Genomic DNA, 23108 nt, shown 5'->3' on the forward strand with positions numbered 1-23108 from the left:
TAAAAATTTAGTCTGGTTTTAATCTTTAAAGGAAATTCCAAAACATAATTTTGGAACCAATGGCAATATATAACAATTTTCTCACTGCAAAAAAAAATTTCCTTTCATGCAAAAAAAAGACTTTTTCTTTTAAATAAACAAAAAAATATTTTGACAGTAAAATGCCATGAAGATGTTGACAAATAACCATTTCCATTTAAATCCTGTGTATCTCATTCAAATAGGAAGTCATTGCTTGAATTAATATATGACGCCAAAGAGACTACACTTTGAACACTAAAAACTGAATTACAAACTATGTGTATAATTTCTAAGCTCCTAAATCATGAAAGATGATAAAAAAAAAATCAAATGGTAATCTTTCATTTTCAGTTATTTCCTGGGGAAAACAGGGGAAAAAATGTTACTTCATTATGAATCAAAAAGGTAATTTTCTTCTTTTTTTTCTGTATCTTCTTAAATTATCTGACTCATTTTGAAGTTTGAATAAACTGATTTTTAAAATTCTATAATCTATTTTAGAATAACTTCACACTATTTCAGTCCTGATATTTTCTAGTGAAACCTTAATTTCCTCTCATTTGCAACCTGAAACTAAGTCACCAAATAGGATATGTGAGTATAATGCAAAACTCACTAAAATGATAGTAGCTTAGTTTCTTCAGAATGAAAATATTTACAGATGGTAGACTCCTAGGAAAGTATCAAAAACTTCTTTAAAGTCCATTTTTTCTTAAATATATGTACTTAACATGTAGAAGAAAAAAATACTCTTAGAAACAACACAGAATACTGAAAAGAGTTCTGAGCCAGAATTAAAGAGATGTGATTTTTGGTCCTGATTTGTCATCAGGGTGAGCTTGGGCACATTATTCAACTTCCCTAAGGCTGTTTCCTTGCAGGTGAAATGAAGATGTCTGCATCTGTGCCACTTCAGCAATTGCCATGTGGCTAAAGTCCTTTATTCACCCAGCACTTGCTAGGGTTCATTGGGTTTTCTTATGGAGATAGAAGACAAGTAGGATTCTGTCCTTGCCCCAAGGAACATACAGTAGGAAGATGTAATGTAAATAGGAATTTTGGGTTATTTGAGAAAATCCTGAATGCTTCCGGAAAGAGAAAATCCTGAAGAACGATAAGTTAGTGAAGTGAATGGAAGAAGAAAAGATAAGAGCATTGCAGATAGAGGGCACGGCATTATGCAAAGGTAATCATTTATGAGAGTACAAGATGTTGGGGGACCTGTGAGCCATTCAATTGGTTGAAATGGGAGGAGAAAAGTCAATGGTGAGGTGGGAAGGGTAGAGGGAATCCAGATTATTGAGAGTAATACATGCTGTGCTATGGATTTGCATTCTCATACCAAAGCAATGAGTGGAGGTGAGAGACAATGCAGGATTCTGAAGACAGGAGTTAGGGTTCTAGAAAACTCACTCTGACGGCAACATGGGCAATAGAAACTAGTTCAGAGTCTATGATATTAGTTCAGGTGAGAAATACAAAGGTCTAAAACTATGATAGTGGCAGAAAAGATGGAAAAGAAAGAATAGTCCTGAAAGATGATACAGAGGTAGAACTGACAAAGTTTAATGTCTAACTACGGGAATATAGCAGAAGAGGAAATTGGTGTGAATCAGTTTTTCTGATTCGTTTGGGTAAACAGTGTGTTATTCTACAAGATAAGAAAGAAGATAAAGTAGGTGTCTGGGGATAGAGAAGCCCAGTTTTGGACATGTTGAGCTCATTGTGTCTGTGGGACATCCAAGTAGTAATGTGTAGAAAGGAGCTGGATATATGAAATGTATTCAACGATGTCGTGAAGTATTTAAACGTGAATAATATTACTTGAATCCAATTCTATATTTTCAGTATCTGTATTAATGCTTGCAAAGCCATTAGGGAAATTAGCATAAATGGTTTATTCAACAGTACAAAAAGGGCTTCAAAATATAAAGATCTCTCAATTTTTTACTATACAGGCATACCTCGTTTTATTGCGCTCCACTTTATGATACTTCACTGATATTGTGTTTTTTACAAATTGAAGGCAATACCCTCTACTAGCAAAAGGATTATGACTTGCTTCATTGTCAAACTAATTTTATTGCGGTGGTCCAGAATTGACATTGCAATATCTCTGAGGTATGCCTGTATTTGATTGTTTGACTGAAATTACTTAACTACCTTCAGCATCATTCTATTGAGAGCTCTCTCTGATGGTTTATAGCTTCTTGCTCATGTTCATGTGGCTGGCAGGTGGACTGGATTAAAAAGAGCTACCATGTAGATGGAGACAAAGAACAGTACCCTGGAACCCTTCTTCCATCCAACCTCACTGCCTATCACATTTTCCTATATGCATTCTTACTTCCAGCTGCCATGGGGTCATCAAACCTTAGCTTAAATCAAATGTCCTCTGGCTCCAGGTCCCATGATGAAAAATTTATGGAGTCCTGGACACATTACAAGTTTTACAGCTTTACAGCTGAAATCCTTCAGGTCCTTCTGACCTACTGAAGGAAAAAAATATGTTTTATTTTATTGTGATTCCCAAATGCTCTTCTAGTGTGTACATTTTTCCTACAGAATGTGTATGCTGCGTCCAGCAATGTGTTTTATATTACCTTGAAGAGTAGGGAAGCTCTGATAGAAGGAAACAACTTAGTCTTGTTGCCAGTACAAGAGAAAACAGAACTTGCAATTGGAAGGAAGCATGACCAAGTCTATGGATCATTAGTTTGTCTTTCTCTCTGACTGAGGACACCTTATACGAGTCAATGACTGCATCCTAACCTGTTTTAAAAACAGTTTCTAGCCCCACTAATGATATATTGGCTTTGTGAGTGGAATCTTTTTATTAAATTACACACACACACACACACACACACACACACACACACAAACACATACACTCAGGATTTTCCTAGACCTCAAAAATATCATATTCTTGTAAAGTCCAGGACATAGTTCAACATCCTTGAATTAAACATCTCCTGGATCATAGGCTTTCCAAATCTATGTTAAAACCTAAAGCCTCTCTCTCTCTCTCTCTCTCTCTCTCTCTCTCTCTCTCTCTCTCACTCTCTCTCTTTCTCTCTCCAAGAGATTATAAATACCATCAATTGGAGGTGGCTTGAAAACAAGGTACCAAAATGGGCTTACCTTGACAATGAAATCTGCTGTGAGTGGTCCAGTCATTCTCAGTATCTCTTTGTCTGGAAATTTCTGGAAGTTCACACTAGAATTGTCCACAAGAAAGGTGCCTGTAGAGTTGAGGCTGTTTTCACCTTTAGCTCCCTGGAGGGTTTTGCTTTCCAAATCTACATAATCAAACACAGGAAGAGGAAAGAAAGACATTCCCAGGGTTACAGCAGACCACCTGCAAGTACATTCCATGGAACAGAGTCTAGAACTATGTAAGGGTTAAGTATCATTCTTTATAGAGCTGACACAATTAAAATTATGATATACACAAAATATATAGGGACTTTGGATCACATAACAATTTATGCTGCAAATGAAATTATTTTAAAACCCATTATCCAAACATTCAAGACGCCCAGTCAAAAAATCTTTGGCTTCCTGGATCACCTTATTTGGGCATTCCACTTTACCATAATCCCATACCTTTGACTAAACCATCTTCCATACATATCTTATGGATTTCAGCCTTTCTGGCTCTCAGTCTAGACTACCCCACACTTTTCTTTTTGCCGTATGAGATCCAGGGTGCCTCTCTGCATTCCCTCAGTATCTGTGTCACTTGATTTATACTTTCTGGTTACTTACCATGTGTGCACTATTGCTTAAAACAAAGTATCATGACTGAAGGACAGGGAACTAACTGCCCTTTTTAGTTTTCTTTCTTTTAAAAATTCCTTTTGGGACGTCATTCAGTATTGTATACCTAAATGATGTTTCATAAGAGCTTCAGACAGAAAGAAGAACATCTTGATGCCTGGAATATTTGACCAATGACAAAGCCTACAAAGCATCTTTTGTCGTAGGAAATCAGAGCATGCTGGGGACAATGGGAATTATGATACATATTTCAGAGCACGTTGAATTCTCAATGACTGCCCGCTGCATGAAGGAAGGTAGATAGGCGAAATCTAATACTGGTTTCCAAAACTTGCACAAGAACCCTTGATTTTGGCAAGAGTTTTTTAGAAGAAAGATGTGGTGGCTAGGTGAAGCTCTGGGTCACCTACCCTACATTCAATCAGAATGATTGCCCTCTTACGTGTTTTACAGATTGAGGTCCTGGGGTTAAGAAGAATTTTAAGGTCTCTGGTGGTACTAAAGTGCCTAAAGTATTTGTACTAAATTATTCTAGACGTTGTCTAACACGTTCTCTACTACAAGGAATGCCAGCAGGTGGGGAATGTTAGTGTCCAATTAAATGCCCGTGACCCTCAGATAAAGCTCGCGTAGCCTTTCTTTGGGAGTAACTCAGGCTTCCCTCCCCCGCCCTGGAGTGGCATCGTTTATTCACACATTCAATTTGAATTATATTCCAAATACAAAAAACAAAACAAAAACTTCCTTAGTTATGCATATGTTATCAGCAGTATGTCTGTTAGGAGCAAAAAAGCAGATTCCAGTTTGCTTTTCATCATCTGTGAATATCATTTGCAGCTTTACCTATCAAATCTGGGAGGATAATACATTTATAAAAATGAATTTTCCTCTTCTAGATATTCTTATATCTACAGTCCTTTGGTTTTTTTCTTCTGCAGTGAGGAGTCAGTCCCCAACTTGGTGATGGTCTTGGTCTGGATGTTTCATTTTAGGGTGTCACTGCTCAGAAAAATACTGTTTTTGAGTGGGGTTGTTACACCAGCAGTTACCCTGTCCATTTCTCAAGGGGAAAAACAAATCATTTGAATGGTAATAGTATACACACATATTTCATTCTTTGACATGTGAACACTATAGTTTTGGGGGTGGTTCAGGGCTGGAAAAGAACTTGGATCACATAAGGTGTCTTATCATCATCTCTTGGCTTTGCCTGAACTGTACCTTATTTATTCTTTTAGTGAATGTATTTACTGAAATGTATTGATTTTTAAGAAAGATTACAGTAGGCTATCTGAACTTTCACAGGCTCCAATTTGTCTTCCTCTTGTTTGTTTTTCTGGTATGATTTCAGTCACAATCCAATTGCCAAACGATAGTGCTTGCTACCTAAATGGGTTTCTTAGGCCTGTGTGCAGGAGGGGAGAAAGAGCAGAAGATGATAGATGGCTTTGTAGGAACCCAGGAACAATTACAGTGGAGGAGATCAGAAATGCAAGGGATCAACTGGAGTGAAATCTTTCAGGGAAATTGAATTTTGCAGAAAATACTAGCATATCTTCTCCTACACCCTCCCTGGTTCATAGCCCATAATTTCCTGCTTGTAATTTACAGGTCTACATATAAGCAGTACTAAATGGTATTTAAAAAACAGATATGGATGTGTGCTGCTGGCTTGTCATGACTGAAGATCATTCTTGTACACACTGTGGTGGGATGTGCTATCATTGTCTTTGTGTTCCGATCACCCTTTAGTAATCCTGAATTTCAATAGCTATCTTGAAGATACTCAGACCTTATATTGTCTCTAATACATGAAATGCTTAATCATACCACAATGGTTTTACTTAAATAGCACAAGGTTAATTAACATTGTTTGGTGTTTCTATGTTCCTCTTGATGAAGTAATGAAACATGAGTAGGACGAATAAAAGAAAGAAGAAAGAAAAGGAAGGGAATGGTGGAAGGAAGAAGAAAAAAAGAAGAGGCGAGGCAGGAAAATGACGGAGATTAATTGGAAAGGAAAAACAGAAAGAATGGGAAATAATGTGTACAAAAGGATAAAACATGTGCTTAACTCATGACCAACCTATGGAGAGCATCTATTTTGTATTTTCCAAGAAGACTGTGGTTAGAGATAATTACCACAGAGGTTTTTGCTATCTCATCAAGCAACCGAAAGATAAACAGAAGCACTCAAAATATCGTATTATTATAGAGTGGAAGGATTTGTACTTCTGCATTTTAATCTCTTCTGGGAACAAAAAATAATAATAATGACTAAAATTCCCAATACCCAAAGGAAAACAACTAAGTTTACTTACACAAGTGATCAGGCCCTTTTAAGACAAGGCGAATATGTCTGCTTCCATAGGGAATAGCAACCACAGTGTCATCCACTAGAGAGAAACAAAGCAAAGTCTTAAAAAGCACATAATTTGATACAAAATTATTGATTGTCTCCTATAAAGACACTGACTTACATACCCCCGACCCCAAATGACAACCCTTTTTTAAATATTTGATGTGAACACCAATATTTGGGAATCGAAATTTCTACTTTCCTCAAAATAAAATATGCGAAAAAAGCTGATGACTAGCTAACTCTTAAGGGATCTGGCCTTTTAAAAAAATATATGAATTTTGATATAAGGAAAAGTAGATTTGCAAGTTCTCATTTCTGATTTTAAATCCTGGTCTTATATTGCCAAACATCTCTAGATTAGAGCAATTGTGTTAAATTACAAAAAGAAAATAAATTCTAAGGTTCAAAGGATCACTTTATTATATCAAAATCTGGATTTTTCTCTAGCAAACTACCTTGGATAAGCAGGACAGATAAGAATAAGGGAAATGTATATTTGTTTAAGTTCTTTAAGTCCCGTTAGGGCATAAATCATGGCTTCCAGTTAGTTCTTCACTATCCTTTACACTATCTGCATCTCATACTACATATATTGGGAGTTCCATAAGTGGTTATTCACATTTGCCCCACACATCCTCTCTGTTTTGGAAAAAAAAAAATTGGCTGAATCACAGATCATTAAACAATGGATTACTTTTTATTATACTTGAAAATTGAGCCTAAACTCATTGGACGCAATCCCAAAACCTACATTGAAAAAAAAAAAATGAAGGTCTGTTACATGCACCCCAAAGACATCATAGGCATTCTTACTAGGAACTCCATTTGTGACAATACCTTATATTTATATGGCATTGAAGAGTTTCACTTTCATTTAAATTATACTATTTATTCCTTCACCCAAAACATGTAAAAGGGCAAGGAGGAGGCCACCCCCCGCCCCCACACTTTATGAAAAGAAACGAAGCCTCTGAGAAGTATAAGGAGTAGCCCCAGGTTAAAGAACAGGAGGGCCTTCCAGAAGACAAGGAAAAGCAGGTATTTTAAACTCATCAGCATATTCTGAAGCTCTGTGGGGTTCTGTTTCACATATTATACATTATCATCCTATCACGGGGAGAATTTAGTTTAAATAAAAGAATCTCGAAAGGTAGCCAATTTCTCTGAATTTCAACATTATATCATCTTGCCTTGGGGAGAATTTAATTTCAATAAACGAATCTCAGAAGTTTCTTAACTTCTCTGATCCTTAGCTTCTCTGTAAAACAGAGGAAACAACACTTACCTCATAACATGGTTGTGAAGAGATATAGGTGTGGAAAGAGATATAGATATATATAGAGATATATAGTCTGGAACACAGTATTTTGTAATGTTATCCCCTCTGCCCCCCGCCCATTTCAAATTTCCTTGAAAACAGGAACTAAAAGACATTACTTTTATGATGTTTTTTAACGCCTCAGGGCCCCTAGCACATAGCCAGCTGAATGAGAAAGAAGAATCATATGCTCTCAATTTCTTCCCTAAAGAGGTTACATTTATTAACTTCTCTGCAATATTGAATATTCTACTCACACTACAACCTTCTAGTTGCTTTCAATGTCCTACATTGTTAAAGAAAGGCTGCATTTCAGATAGCTAAGAGTTTGTGGCATCTAAGAACAAAACATGTAAAAGGAATACAGAAAAGGAACAAAGAATGCTCAGACTGGGCCCACAGAGCTTGAAACGCCTTGCATAAAGACATGGATGTTTAAGTTTACAAAAGAAACTCAAAGCAGTTAAAACAATGGGATTTCTAGAAATAGAAAGTCTTTGTTTATCCACAGGTCAAGTAAAGTGCAAGTAAAAGGGAAGCTTTCTGTTTGGCCCTGCAATGCTCAGCGGCGGTCTTCTGACCCACACACTGCTCAGGCAGACTCCCTCTTGTTCTGCTGAGAAGTGACTCACATTCCACTTGCTGGGGCATCAACCTAGCTTTTGGCTGACGCAGTAACCTTTGTGTGCTCCCTGAGGAAGATGGGGAGGAACCTCCGAGTTGTTGGGGGAAAAGGGCAGGATGGAGAGGGTAGACCAGGCAATGCCTCCTGATGCCCCTGTACACTTGCCTAGTTAAAAAGAAATATGGAGCCATTCGGGCTGGTGCAAACTTGCACCATCAGCAGCACACAGCACCCGACGTAGGAGAGTCATGGCCTATTCTTCTGTGGTTCCGTAAAGGGCTAACAGACAACTGGCAGATCATCAGGCAACCAGCAAATTCATTACTTTATTCCACAAATAGTTTTGAGTGTCTCCTAGCGTCAGGTTCCATACTAGGCACCAGAGATCCAGTAAACACACAAGACAAACAAAGCACCAGCCCCACAAGATGGTCCCTGAAAAAGGGACCTAAGGTAAAATGTGTGGGGAAATACCATATATTGTACTCTGTTCATGGAAATTACAAAAGCACATTAATTAGATTCTTAAGGAGCCCCGAACCAAAGAAATCCAGTTCACTCTATTTGTGTCTCCAATGTGTTTACTTAGGGAAACTTTTTCATAAGTATCATCCGTTAACACCCCTTGATAAATCTCAGACTATACTTTAATATATGGTGCTTTTAATTTGAAAAACAAAAAAAAAAAAAGAAAAACATTAATTTCATTTTCTCATGTTGATAAAAAAACAGTCATTGAGATATACATGTATTAATGATTGTTTCATTTGACGATAAATTCTCAATGATTAGGGATGGGTTGGGGGATTCTTCTATTTGGCATCTACTATAGTATTATGCACAGAGAGATGTTAAAAACATCTGAGAATGTGTGAACAGTCTGGTTTCATCAACTGCCCTTCAGTGATTAATTCAATTGGGATAGCTAGAGAAGTGAGTGTCTATATCCTCTCTCAGGGTTCTGCAATTCCTCCAGGTGCCCTTTCCCAAGAAGGCACAGTACTGTATGATCAAGTGCATTGGCCCTGATCTATTCTGGTTTTGTTGACAGAACCATGATGCCAATCTTCAAGACATATTTCCAGGTTATTAGTCAACAATTCTGAAAGTCCTGCTTCAGAGATCAGGTAATCTCTTTCTTCACTAAATGGACAAAGTTTCCATGGGAATCATAAATTCTGCCATTTCACATATATGGGTTGCAAATCCCCCTTTTCAAGAAAATTGTTCTCAAGGGTTATACCTAAAAGATTTTCTCAAAAAAAATATCAATCTACATACACGCGCGCGCGCCTGCACACTCACACACACACACACACACACACACACACACACACCAGGATGCCAGAAAAATGTATACAAGTGGATACTTTGGTCAACGTTGCGCAAGCAGTAGTTTGCCGTTATCAGAAGTGTCTGGATGATGATGGTAACCACTTTGAGCACCTCTTGTAATTGCAGAAGTCAAATGTGACTTGTATTCATTTTGTTATCGGTATATATTGAGTATTAAAGTTTTAATAGTTTTTTCCTTTCTTAAAATGTGTATACATTTTCATTGGCAACGTGTGTGTGTGTATTCCACATCTTCCTGTAGAACATTTTAGATTCATTTTTAATCTTAACAAGATTTTTCTGTGTGATTCATTGCTGTATCAGAGAAAGGTGATAAGTTTTTAAAACACAGGATTTCCTATTCTGATATCTGAGTTTATCTTATTTTTAGACCTGTTAATAAGTTCATATTTTTAAAGACTCTTTGCTGTAAGCGTTTGAGGCTGATACTTTATCTTATCATTATTATTTTTTTAATGAAAGAGCCGTTGCTAACACACATGGCTATATATAAAAATAGTCTGCCAATGTTGAGGAGCTTTGATAGTATATTTGTAATCTTCATGACTACTTTATCACTTTCAAAGTACATTCAATAAAATAAAGTGAAACTCAGCATTTGAGGCCTTCCACAACTCCCTTCACCTCCCCCCAACCCACCCCGCCACACACACCTACCAGTTTATTAGTAATTGCACCATGGAGGACATACACTAGACAGGCCAAACAAGATGCTTCCCACCTCACCCCAGTTAGGGAATTTCATCTATGCAGTTGCTTAGAACAAAAACTTTGGAGCCATCCTTGACTTCATCCTTAAGTCAAATCAGTTAGGAAGTCCTATTGTCATGAGAGTCAAAAAGCCATCCTTATTGAGATTACCATATTTCACATTTTAACCTATATGAAATCAGAATGCATCTCACAATCACTGTGTCTTATGTTTTCTCTCACCGAGGCAGTAATCTTGCCATAGTTATCTTTGCCCGTACAGGTGCTAACATCCAAAGAACCAGTATCAAACTTGCAAAATGGGTGTCAGCAGCTTGGAAGAAAATTCCAAGATAATAGTGGAATGCACTCATTTAACCTCTGGGAATCAAATGGTTATGAGGGCTGTAGGGAGATGAAGAATCAGAAGTGCTAAAGAACATCCTCAAAATAGGAGTCAAAAGCTGACTAGTACTACGTAATTGCAAACCTGAATTAAGAGCCCAGCATCAAGACTTCTGCTTTCTGCCAAGATGGAGTAATAGGGTCTGGGCTTAATCTCCTGTTTGAAACAACCAAAGGTCAGAAAAAAATATACGAAACCATGACTTTCAAAACACAGTATACCAGGCAAAGAAAGGCAGCAATCCTTGAGAGTCAGAAAAAAAGTAGGTAAGCTTTATCATCGCCTCAGCTCACTGCCTTGCAAGACTTTCCAGGCCGTGGCTCAGGAAGTGGGAACTCAGAGGCCCCTGGATTCCCTGAGTTGAGAAGACAAAGCTAAGAACCCAAGAAGATCAAGGTGGCTAGAGTTTGAAGGACAAATTATCAGAGTAATTTACACAGAGAGATAACTCTGGAGATTTAAAAGTGTTCTCTTTAGATATCCAGTAGCATATTCATGCTAATCAATCAGCACATGCATGTGAAGCAACTACTGGAGCCCAGGAAAAGAACTACATAAAAGAATGATATGAACAGGTATCTGACACACATAAAAGGCTGGAATAGTATCTTATCCTATCAGCCTTGCTGGAAAACTTCATATATTGGGATACTGACCATTCAGAAGAGTCTTGCCTCAGTGCAGGGCACAATTAGCACTAGCCCAAACATGGCTTTGGTCCCGGCTAACAAATTTTAAGACCCAGAAAAATCAAACTGATTTTAAGTAACTTAACTGCTTCCAGAACAAAACTCAAGAACATTTATAGGAATACAAAAATATCTAGTATCCAGCAAGATAAAATTTTCAATGTCTGGAGTAAGGTCAAAAATTATCAGGTATGCAAATAAAAAAGAAACAAACAAAATACAACCCATATTGAAGAGAAAAATAAAAACACAGATGAAACATTAAAATAGTAACTATAACTGTATTACATACATTAAATTTTTAAGTACAAAATAAAAAATCTCCATGCCCAGAGAATTTCACTGTTGAGTGCTAACAAGGGTTTAAAGAAGAAGTAACATCAAATCTCTTCCAATAAACAGAAATAACATCAAATCTATATGATCTCTTCCAATAAACAGAAGGGGAGGACTCACTTCCCAACTCATTATATGTGGCTAATATTACACTGATTTCAAAACCAAAGACAGAATAAAAAAAAGGACCCTACAGACAACTGTCTCACATGAACGTATATGTAAAAATACCTCAAACATAAAATGCAAATCAAGTTCAGTAATCTATAGAAAGCATAACACACCATGACCAAGTGGAGTTTACTCCAGGAATGTAAGGCTGGTTCTTTATTTGAAAATCAATTAACGTTATCCATCACAAAAGTCTAAGAAAGACCACAAGATCATCTCAATTGAGGCAGAAGAAGCATCTGGCAAAATCAACATCCATTTATGATAATAACTCTCAGCATATTAAAAACAGATGAGAACTTCTTCAAGGTAATAAAGAGCATCTCCAAAAACCCTACAGCTAACATCATACTCTATCATGAGAAACTGAATGCTTTACCCCTTAAGAATGGGAATAATGTAAGGGTATCCATTTTTACCACTTCTGTTCAACATCGTATTGACATCCTTGCCAGTGTAGTAACACCATGAAAATAATAAGTGGTTTATAAATTGAAAAGGAAGAAGTAATACCATCCTGATTTATAAGCAACATGATCATTTGTGTAGAAAATTTTAAAACTCACAGAACTAATAAGTGAGTTTGGCAAGTTTGCAAACTATGTGGCCAAGAATAAACCAGCAATACACAAAAACTGAAATTAAAAATAGAATGCCATTTGAAAGAGGTATAAATCTAACTAAATCATACAGGGCATGTGTGCTTAAAACTAATAAAGACTAATGAAAGAAATCAAAGAAGACCTAAATAAATTGAGAGACATGAAGTATTCATAGGTTGAATAATATATTAAAGATATCAATTCCCTCCAAATCATCTGTAGAATTAACGTAATTTTAATAAAAAATTCCAGCAAGATTTTTTTTTGTATATATGGAAAAGCAGACTGTAAAATTTATGTGGAAAGGCAAAGGAATTAGAATATCCCAAATACATTTGAAAAGAAGGATAAAGTTGAAGGAATCAGACTACCTGGTTTTAAGACTTACTTTAAATCCGTAACAACCAAGACAATGTGCTATGATGAAGGGATCAGAATAGAGTCTAGCAATAGATCCACACACAACTGGCCAATGAATTTCTGACATTTTTAAAGCTACTCAAGGAAGGAAAGGTTATCTTTTCAACAAATGGGGCTAGAAAAATTGGACATCCTTATAAAAATTCAACCTAGACATAAACCTTATATCTTATACAAAAATTAACCAAAAATAGGTCATAGATCTAAAGGTGAAATGTAAAACTATAAGAGTTTTAGAAGAAAACATAGAAGAAAAATTTGTGACCTGAGTTCTTAGACATGACATTAAATGCATAATCCATGAAAGCAAAAAAGGATAAACTATTCTTCATCAAAATTAAAAGCTCTGTGAAAGATAACATTAAGGAATTTTGAAAAAACAATTTTAAAAGCTACCTACTGAGAGAAAATATTTTCAAATCACATATCTGACAAAGGACTTGTACCCAGAATATATAAAGAACTCTCAAAACTCAACAGCAGGAAACCAAACAACCTATTTTAAAAATGGACAAAAGACTTGAACGAACGCTATACTAAAGAGGAACTAAGCACATGTGTAATGGGCAGAATAATTCCCACCCCTTCCTCTTGCCAAAGATGTTCCCTGAACCTACCAATATGTTATAGGAAAGGGGGAATTAAGGTTGCTGATGAAATTAAGATTGATAAATAGCTGATCTTAAAATAAAGATGTTATCCTAGATTATCTGGGCAGACCCAATATAATCACAAGCATTTGTTATATTGGAAGAGGGAGACAGAAGAGTCATAGAGAGACCTGAAGATGCTATGCTGCTTGGCTTTGAAATTGCCAAGGAAAGAAGATAGCCTCCAGAAGCTGGGAAATCAAAGTAAAAGAAAATAGATTCTCCTTTAGAGCTTCCAGAAAGCACACAGCCTGCTAACACCTTGATTTTAGCCCAGCAAGACCCATTTTAGACATCTGATCCCCCAGAACTATAAGTGTGTTGCTTTAAGCCACTAAGTTTGTGGTAATTTGTTACAGCAGCAATTGGAAAGGAATACAACATGAAAAGATGTTCAACATCATTAGCCATTAGAAAAAATGCAAATTAAAGCATGATGAGACACTATTACACACCAATTAGAATGGCTAAACTAAAAAAATACTGACAATATCAAGCTATGGCAAGAGTGCCGAGCAAGTGAAACTCTCCTACATTACTGGTGGAAATGTAAAATGTGAAATAGTAACACTCAAAAAAATAGTCTGGTAGTTACCTAAATGTCAAACATACACCTACCCTATGATCCAGCCCTTCTAATCCCAGGAATTTACTCAAGAGAAATGCAAACATCTAAGAGAAATGTCCATCTAAGCCAAGGACATGAATGTTCATAGCAGCTTTATTTGCAAGAGCCTCTAAGTGGAAACAACTCAAACATTCATCAACAGGTGAATAAACAAACTGTGGTATGTCCATACAATGGAATCATTACACAGCGATAAAATAATATGAACCACTGATACATGCTACAACATTAATGAATCTCAAAAAATTATGTTGAGTGAAAAAAGCCAGACGGAAAGGACTATACACTATATATTTCTATTTACATGAAATTCTAGAAACCGCAAACTAATCTATAGTGACAGAAATAAGATCATTGTTTGCCAGAAGACAGGGGCATCAGGGAGCAGAAGGAAAAGATTACAAGGGGCACAAGAAAATTTTTCAGATGATGGATATGTTTATGATCTTGATCATGGTGATTGTTTCACAGGTGTGTGTATATGAGAAAACTCAGTAAACTGTACATTTTAAATATCCAGTTTACTGTATATCATTTATACCTCAATAAAACTATTAAAAAAGAGCCCAATACCAGTGGATTTTATTTGTTTTGTGAATTCTTTTTAAAATGCTGTAACACCAGTACCCTGCTTATGTGTGGCAATTGACTGAGTTCAAAATGATTTAAAAGAATTGAAGTTTGAGAAAAAGTTTAATTTTATTTATCAAAGTATTAATTTATTTCAGTTTTATTTTCCTTTTCTGGATGCATAAGAGTGATATAATATAAAAATATATCGAAGTCTAACATAGATCTTTTAATAACTATCAAATAAAAGCCCTAAGTGCCAGAAGGCATTGTGTTACTGTTTCTTCATTTCAATGGTATCTTTTTTTCTCTCTCTTAGTGGCACATAAAATAATGATACCTCTTTCAAACAATGATTTCTTAGATTCAAAGAAATGCATTATATCCAGAATTGGATCACTTCTCATCCCCTACACTACTACCATGGTCAAAACCACGATCACCCCTGGCCTGGCTTACTGTAATAGCCTCCTGACTGCTTTTCCTACTCTTACAGTTGGACCCCTTATAATCAATCTATTCTCAGCATTGTAGACAGAATGATCCTTTAAAAAAGTAAATCTCATCAAGTCATCCCCCTGCTCAAAATCCTCCTGTGACTTATCATCTCATTGAAGTCAAAGGCCAAGCTCTTGTGAAATCCTGCAACATTCGTGCTATTCTTCACCTCACACCAGCTTCTTTGCTCTTCAAGAAATATGTTAAGAATGAACCTCAGGGCCTTTGCACTCGCTGTTCTCTTTGTCTGGATTTCTCTTCCCCCTGACTTTTTCATGGTGCTCTACCTGCCCCTCCCTCAGATCTTTGCTCAAACACCATATCAGTGAATCCTTCCTTAGTACCCTACTTAACATTGCAAATCACCTCCAGCACCCTTGGCTAGCAGCCCATCTTCTATCTCCAATTTTCCTTCTCTGCCTTACTATCTATCCCATGACTTCTATCACCATATGACATATATACATTTTTAGTTACTTGTTTTGTCCCTTTATCCCTCTACCTTTCACATTAGTGTGTAAGCCCCATGAGAAAAATGGATTTGTGTCTGTTTTGCTGTTTCCTGTGTTTCTAGCACCTAAAACAATTGCTCAGCACATAGCAAATACCCAAGAAATAGTTGTTGTTGAATGAATGAGTGAATTGCTGCTGAATGAATGAATGAATGAGTAGCTTGTGAATATAACCTGAAATCAGGGACAAGGTAGAAATTTCTTTAAAGTTCTGTGCTTTCTTTATATATTATTCACTTTATAATATCTAGACATGTGTTTTATGATAAACATCTTTTACCTCAAAATCTTTGAGCCAGAATGATAGTCCAGGAATATGTTTACCCAATAGTTATTATAAATCAGCATAAGCCATAGTCTGAGAAGCAAAGCCAGGCATTAGGAACTTCATTTTATCTTGATATAAATTAGTTTTTCAAGCTCTTGTCACTCAAGACAGGTAGAGAGAGATCTTTAGGATACCCAGGTGACTTCAAAACATGCAGATACATACAAGAGATCTGCAAAGCTGGAAACATCAAACTGATAGCAAATAAGTTCTCTTCAGGTCTAAGCATATTCTGAGTATAATTGGAAAATACCTAATATGGTACAAAGCAATCAATTTTGGGGGAAAATGAGTCTTTCCTTCCAAGAATCAAAAGTAAGTGAGTGTTCACTACATTTGATTTTTTTTTTATTGGTCTGAGGATGTAGAAACAAAGCGACCAGGAAAAATATGGAAACACTGAATGCTACCAGCAGACAATTTTTTCTTTTAGAAAGAGGAAAGAGTGCCTTGATCTAGTTCTTTTTCTGTTGTCTATATTTGTAGGAGGCAAAAACAATGTCTTTTAATACAAAGAGGGTTTCTTTATGTGCCAGCAAATAGCAGCCATTTGATCAGTTCCTCCTACTTCTCCTTTTCCTTCTGGCACTTTCTGCCATGGTCTTTCTCCACTCTCCTGTTTTTTCTTTTGTTCCCCCAAGGCTTGATAACATAAGGAAAAAAAACACACACACACAAAACTTGGATATAAGTTCAGAAGAAAATGAGTTCAATGTGGGGAATCCGAGTGCTAGGAGTTCAGAAGAGCATGTGGCTGGCTTACAGTCCTTTTGGCAGAGCACGGGGAGAGACCTGGCAGAGCTGCTCCAGGCCTTCACGGGTGGAGAGCGACTCACCTGGACAGTACGCTGGGCCCCACAGAGTAGCCGAATCTTCCCTGCCTGTGGGACACCCCACAGCCTGTAAATTTGGGTGGAAGGTTTTTCGGGGGTAGAGAAAACATAAAGGAGGTAGTTTGCTCAGCATCGGCTATAGATTGTGGTGAGGTACGTGCATATGCTGGGCTTTATTTATATAAATCATTTTGTCATGAAGCATCATCAGCACTAAGGTAAACGAATCAATTGTATTGTGTTATTATGGAAAAGCATTAGGCTGTGTGTTATATAATTTACCCACTGTAGGTCTTGAGCACTGAGGTATCTATTCGCAGACCTGGAGATGACTAATGGCTCGCGATGTGCTTCAGTTTGTTCCTTCAGAGCTTTCCACCTTTGCTCCAATGATTCAGGCCCAAAGGTCTCTGATCACCCCCACACAGGAGAGTAAGAGGAATACCTATCATAGCAGTATGTTCAGGCTCCTCTGTGAAGAGGGGAAGGTGGGGGACATGAGCGGGAATAAAGGAAGGATTCCCGCCATGAAAAGCATGCACTCAGAAGGTGCTATACAGCAGGTACAGCACACATGCCTGCCATCTCTTTTTTTGGTGCCTAACAGAAATTTCTAGATTCTTAGATAAATGAGCAGTAAATCAGCTTTTTGACACCAATAAGTAAAAAGATCTTAACTCTCCTACCGTGGTATTCCTTAAAGAGTTCTATAAAAATAACTTTTAAAAGGTAACTTTTTCCCAAATATCTCACTATGATTTCAGAAATTTACAAAAGAATTACCATATTTTGCGTGTATAATGCACACGTTTTTGCCCAAATTTGTGAGGGAAAAATAAGGCTGAGCATTATACATGGGTAGGACTAATTCCGTATCTATATCAATATTTTTAATTCTCTTATTTATGCTTATGAGTTAAAAGTGTAACTCTAGAAATCAATAATGATATCTGTATGCAAAATAATACCCTGGAATATGATAATCGGTTTTGTTGAACTTACAATGAACTTGCAACAACGAAGAGTTCTTGGCCTTCTATGATGCGTAAATGTGGTAAACGTGTTACCCGTACATAAAATTTCTTGTACCTTGTGTCTGTTCTTGTGTTTTTAAATTATTTGTTACATAAAATTACTTGTATCATAATATGTTAAAAAATAAATGCTAAAATTCCTTTATAATGCAGAAAACAAGTGACTAAATGTAAACAAACAAAAACTTGAATTAAAAAATCAAAAGGAAGAGTTTTTCCCCCTGGCAGTTTGGGCTAAAAATGTGGGTGCGCATTATACACAGAAGCGCATTATACACAGCAAAATATGGTGTGCTCTATCCTTCGATCCTTCTCCGGTTTCCATCCTCGAAATTCTTTAACTTTCATCTTACAGAAAATCCTACCAACACATGACCAAAGAAAAAAACATCTTCCCTGAATGTACTGTATCAATGTCTAACTCACTTCATTATTCATTCTCTCTGCTGGAGGTTTTGTTTTTGTTTTTGCTTTTCTTGTTGTTTTGTTTTTTCACTGCCTGCAGGGGTGTTAGAATGTGGAGGGTTCCTAAGCTGGCACCTCCAGTGTTTCATGTGTTTCAAAGTCCCTAGCCTTTTTTCCTGCCATTTCTTCTTCCCCAGAGCCTAGTCCTTTGGGCAAGCTGCCTTCCCCTGACCCCTTGGAATAGTTCTCCAGTGCATGCTGCCTTTCTTCTTGATCTACACAGCCATTTAAAGCCACAAACCCCTCATATGTCAATTGTTTTCCTCCATCTAGTCAACAAGAAAAGAGAACAAAACCACATTCAGTAAAAATATTCATTCTTATTTCCCAAGGGGAGACATGTACAAAGAGATACTCAATCAAAAATCTACTGAAGGATTCTGGATAGTGGCAAAGTGGAAACAATGTGCCAAGCAAGGTCAAATTATTCTAAAAATGCATGTCCTTGAGTACAAGAGCTGTCTGATTTCTGTATCTACTGCAGCACCTAAAACCGGGATTGTCACAGAGGACAGTGTATTGTAAAATGAACGAGATTGGTGTGTGACTCCATTGTTGGGTTAGGCACTATGAAACCATATACCATCACCCAAGCAGGACCCGGCTGGGCAGGTATCTGAGGTGCATTGCCTTGAGCCATCTGACTGCTTTACAAATGTCCCACCATGGAACAGAACAGCCTGGTGAGACAGTCCAGGGGAACGAGTAAGTGCTTAGGCTCTGGAATCAGACTCTGGGCTTAAATCTTGGCTCTGCTACTTTAATAGTTGTGTGACTCCGTGCAAATCACATAACCTGTCTGAGCCTCAGTTATCTTATTCATAACATGGAGATAAATAGTACCTTGCTATGAGGTTGTTACAATGACTAAATGAGATGATCAGGTAAAGTCTCCAGCACACACATGTACAGTAAGCATACACTTATTGTGTTGGCATAGAGAGATTAGCACACAAAAGTCAATAATCACTGCCAATGTTATTCTGAAAAAATCCTGTGATTAGCAGTGATCAAAGGTCATTTTGTAAATGAAGGTCATGTGATTTCACTGTGGGAATGAATTTGTCCTGATCCACCCACTCTCCCTGTTGCATTCCACCAAGTATATCTGACTGTGTATCAAGTAGGGGCTGGAATACAGTCCGTCCTCATGCTGGGAAACAAGCTCATGCTTGCACACAGAGTATATCTAGATGAATGTCTAGCTTACTCCTAATGTGTCTCAAAAGGAAAAGTTTCCTCCTTGGGGTTGTAGTGGGTGATCTGATTTGCCCCACCTACACCAATCCACAGTGCAGAGACTTGAATCTTTCCACAGTTTTTTCTGATTTGTCTTCATGTTGGTGGAGGTGTTATTCCCTAGTTGCTAATAACAAGCCCAAAGGCCCAACAATTGCCCCCTCTCTGTAGTGTCTTACGTTTGGTTGCAGAGAGCTGGGATTTATACTGCCCTCGGACCAGCCGGCAGGTAGACCCATCTCCATTGCAAACTCCACAGTTGTCTTCCTTGACGGTGCTTCCCAGCTGGTGATCACAGCCAACAATCTAACAAGAAAGAGAGATGTGTAATTCAACCAGGTGCCCCCTGAAGGACAGACGAGTTGTGAGGCCCATCACCACCAAATGACCCTCCCATTGTCCTTAAGGAGGGGCAAAACAGGCTTCCCATGAAGTGGACAGAATTCAGCTGGAATTGGAATCAGACTAAGGAAAAAAAACACAACACGGGTAAGGATCTTTTCATAGTTCAAATATACAAACAGAAAGAAATGTGGGGGTGGGGGAGAAGAGAAAAGAGAGGAGGGAGGAGAGAGAGAAAGAGAAGGAGGAGGAGGGAGTTAGCCAGGGTGAGAAGGTGAGGGAGAGAGGAAAATCTTGCACTATTGATGTTATACAACGTTAATTCAAAAATAATTCCCACTGTCAATAATTATGATTCACCAAAATCACACACACACAAACGCAAACATGAAGTAACAGGAACAAGTTTAAGACTAATCTCCATGTTCCGGGTGCTCCTCAGCATGTGGTAGGAGTTTTGTATCTTGGGTTCATTGCTGTAGTCCAAACCACTAGCACAGTGCTTGGCAAATTGTGGGATTTCCATAAATACTTGCTGAATGATAATGAGAATACTTCTTTTCCTAGCTAGCACTTCGACTAAAAGAACAGAAACAGAATCACAAAGTCAGCCAACTGAAACAAAGTTAGCGCATGTGCGTGTGGTGGAACAGAAGGGTTGACACGGCGGGCAGCAGTGGCCCTGTCCTGTACCAGGCACAATACACATGTCTCATTCACTCTCACAATAATCATGGAAGATAGCCTCGTTTTATAGGTGAGGTCATGAATCTCGCCAAGGTCACTTAGTTCACAATTAGCCAAGTTTTAAAATCAACAAAATATTTATGCTCAGTCCTAGTCAGGCTTAACAAAATCACACACATTTATCAAGTATATGGGCAAACTCATTTGTAGTTTCACTCTTTCCTGTTCAATGTTCAAGCTAAAAAAGATTCAATCCAAACCATACTCTTGTACCTCTATAGTTCTCGTTAGATCTAATATCAAAAGACATTTCACTCCCAAACTATTTCAACTACTGTCTTGGACAAAATAAAAAGAGAACTGTAGTGACATTTCAAGAGTCTTATCTCCACAAAGTTTCCATAATTCGTCCTGTGTTTCAAAAATCTGGTGGTTAGGGTGACCTTTCTTTGAGGTTCGATTTTCCTTTCAGTACCTTTATTGAATAATTGCAAACACCTGTTTAGGCAAAGGTTGAAAAAATATAATTATTTAGTATTGTGTTTTTAAATATAATATATTTTTAAATGTGTTAATATGTATCTTTTTCAAGAAAAGCATACAGAAAATAGATAGCAAAGCACCAACTTCTTCAAAAGTTACTCAGTTTTTGAACTATAAAGATGTCAAGAAAACCTAGTGCCCGGCTCTTAAGTGGGGAGCAAAGGTGGGCTGGCTTCACCCCCAGGAGTTTACTGGGGTCTTCACCATTGCTTCACAGCAATAGCGATGCCCCTCAGTATGTTCAGAGGCTGCAGTGAGGCCACGTCAGAATTCACCCGACCTTCGTCCCTGCAGAACCAAGCACAGGCTGGCTTCAGACTTCTTCGATGTCTATGACTGCAGTAAAATTGTTTTCAACATGGACCCATACACGAGCTGAGCAATTCTTTGTTCACTCTTATATTCTGAGCACAGTGTGAAATGGGAGTACACAAATAATTTGTTTACAGAAAAATCATTTAATCATTCAGCCAACAGTGATCAATCATCTGCGGTAAGTCAGGCACTGTGTGAGGAGCAAAATTCAGTGGTGAGTTTAAGCACAGAGGGGCCCACCCTCATGGGACAGGGTGTCGTGGTGAAGGCACATATGACTCAAATCCTCACACACAATAAATGCAGAATGCTAGTCATGATACAAGATATAAAACATAGATACATGGTATTCTGAGAGCATAAAATATGGAGAAGCTGACCTGGTTAGAAAGGCCAGAGAAGATGTCCCTAAGGAAAAATAAGGAGTCGGAGGTCTCTAGACACAAGGGAGGTGTCACTGTGAGGTTTACTATGTTATCATGCCTAGATACTGGCTTTTTTTTTAAATTAAAGTTTATTGGGGTGACAGTGGTTAGTAAAGTTACAGAGGTTTCAAATGCACAATTCTGCAACACACCACCTACATACCACACCGTTCTCCTTCCATCACCATATATTTGATCCTGTTTATCCTCATCTACTGCCCCCCTCCCCTCTTATCCTCTGGTAACCACTAAATAATTGTCTGTGTCTATGAGTTTTTGTTTCTTCATCTGTCTTGTTCCTTTGTTGTTTTCAGTTTTATATCCCACAAACGAGTGAAGTCATATGGTTCTCAACTTTTTCTGTCTGACTTATTTCACTTAGCATAATAATCTCAAGATCCATCCATGTTGTCACAAATGGCACTATTTCATTTTTTCTTACGGTAGAATAGTATTCCGTTAGGTATATATACCACATCTTCTTTATCCAATCATCTATTGAAGGACACAGGTTGTTTCCATGTCTTGGCCACCGCAAATAAAGCTGCAATGAACCTTGAAGCACATATATCTTTACAGATAAATATTTTCTTTTTTTTTTTGTGCTCCAGTGTTCAAAATCTGAAAAAATATCTCCCAGATACTAGCTTATTAGAAAGTAAGCAAAAATCAACGTGGCAACCCACACCCAAACCAAAATCAGTAGATTAAATTACCTGATTGCTTTTGTAGAGCTGAATCCTTTGAACAAACATGGCAATCTTAATTTAGACAGTGTTCAAAGAATCACTGACTCTACTGTTGTTTGGGTTTGGAAAGAGATGACCTTTATTTTATAAGACACTCAGCTCTGTGGAAGGGCGAGATGGGCAGTGGGCATGGGAATTTACACTCTCAGGTGTCTCAAAGCTAACTAGGTATATTTCTGAAAGAAATTTCAGGTTTCTCAAAAGATTTAAGTTTCTCTGGAAAAATTTTAATGCGCCATGATGTCTCTAAAGGAGCCAAAAAGAAGATAATCATGAAAATCTCTTTAATCCTAAAAATTTCTTATGGTTCTAAAGCCATTTTAAAAAAAGAACACTCCAGCTTCACAGATCCAAAGTAACAGTCATGTTAGGAATAGCTAAATGGAAGGTGACATACTTTAAGACTAACTTGGCCAGACCACTGAGAGCTCTCAGTGTAGGTTTATGGACCCCAGGATATGAACCAAGTCAATTCTAACTTGGCTTTGTTTAATTTCAGAATTGAAAAGACAAA

At 37.5% G+C, this 23108-nt stretch overlaps 1 protein-coding gene across 2 annotated transcripts in view; it reads right to left on the reverse strand.

Moving 5' to 3' along the window:
* Window positions 1–23108, reverse strand: part of ADAMTSL1 (ADAMTS like 1) — a 385708-nt gene that overhangs the window by 225716 nt on the left and 136884 nt on the right. For both annotated transcript variants that reach the window (XM_081066820.1, XM_081066819.1), the window contains exons 5-7: window positions 19713–19839; window positions 6123–6197; window positions 3163–3320 (exon numbers count right to left, since the gene is read on the reverse strand). In XM_081066820.1, coding sequence (XP_080922946.1) covers window positions 3163–3320; window positions 6123–6197; window positions 19713–19839 — 360 coding nt within the window. The remainder of the gene's footprint in view (window positions 1–3162; window positions 3321–6122; window positions 6198–19712; window positions 19840–23108) is intronic.

Source organism: Rhinolophus hipposideros, assembly GCF_964194185.1.
Source record: "Rhinolophus hipposideros genome assembly, chromosome: 11".
NCBI lineage: Eukaryota > Metazoa > Chordata > Mammalia > Chiroptera > Rhinolophidae > Rhinolophus > Rhinolophus hipposideros.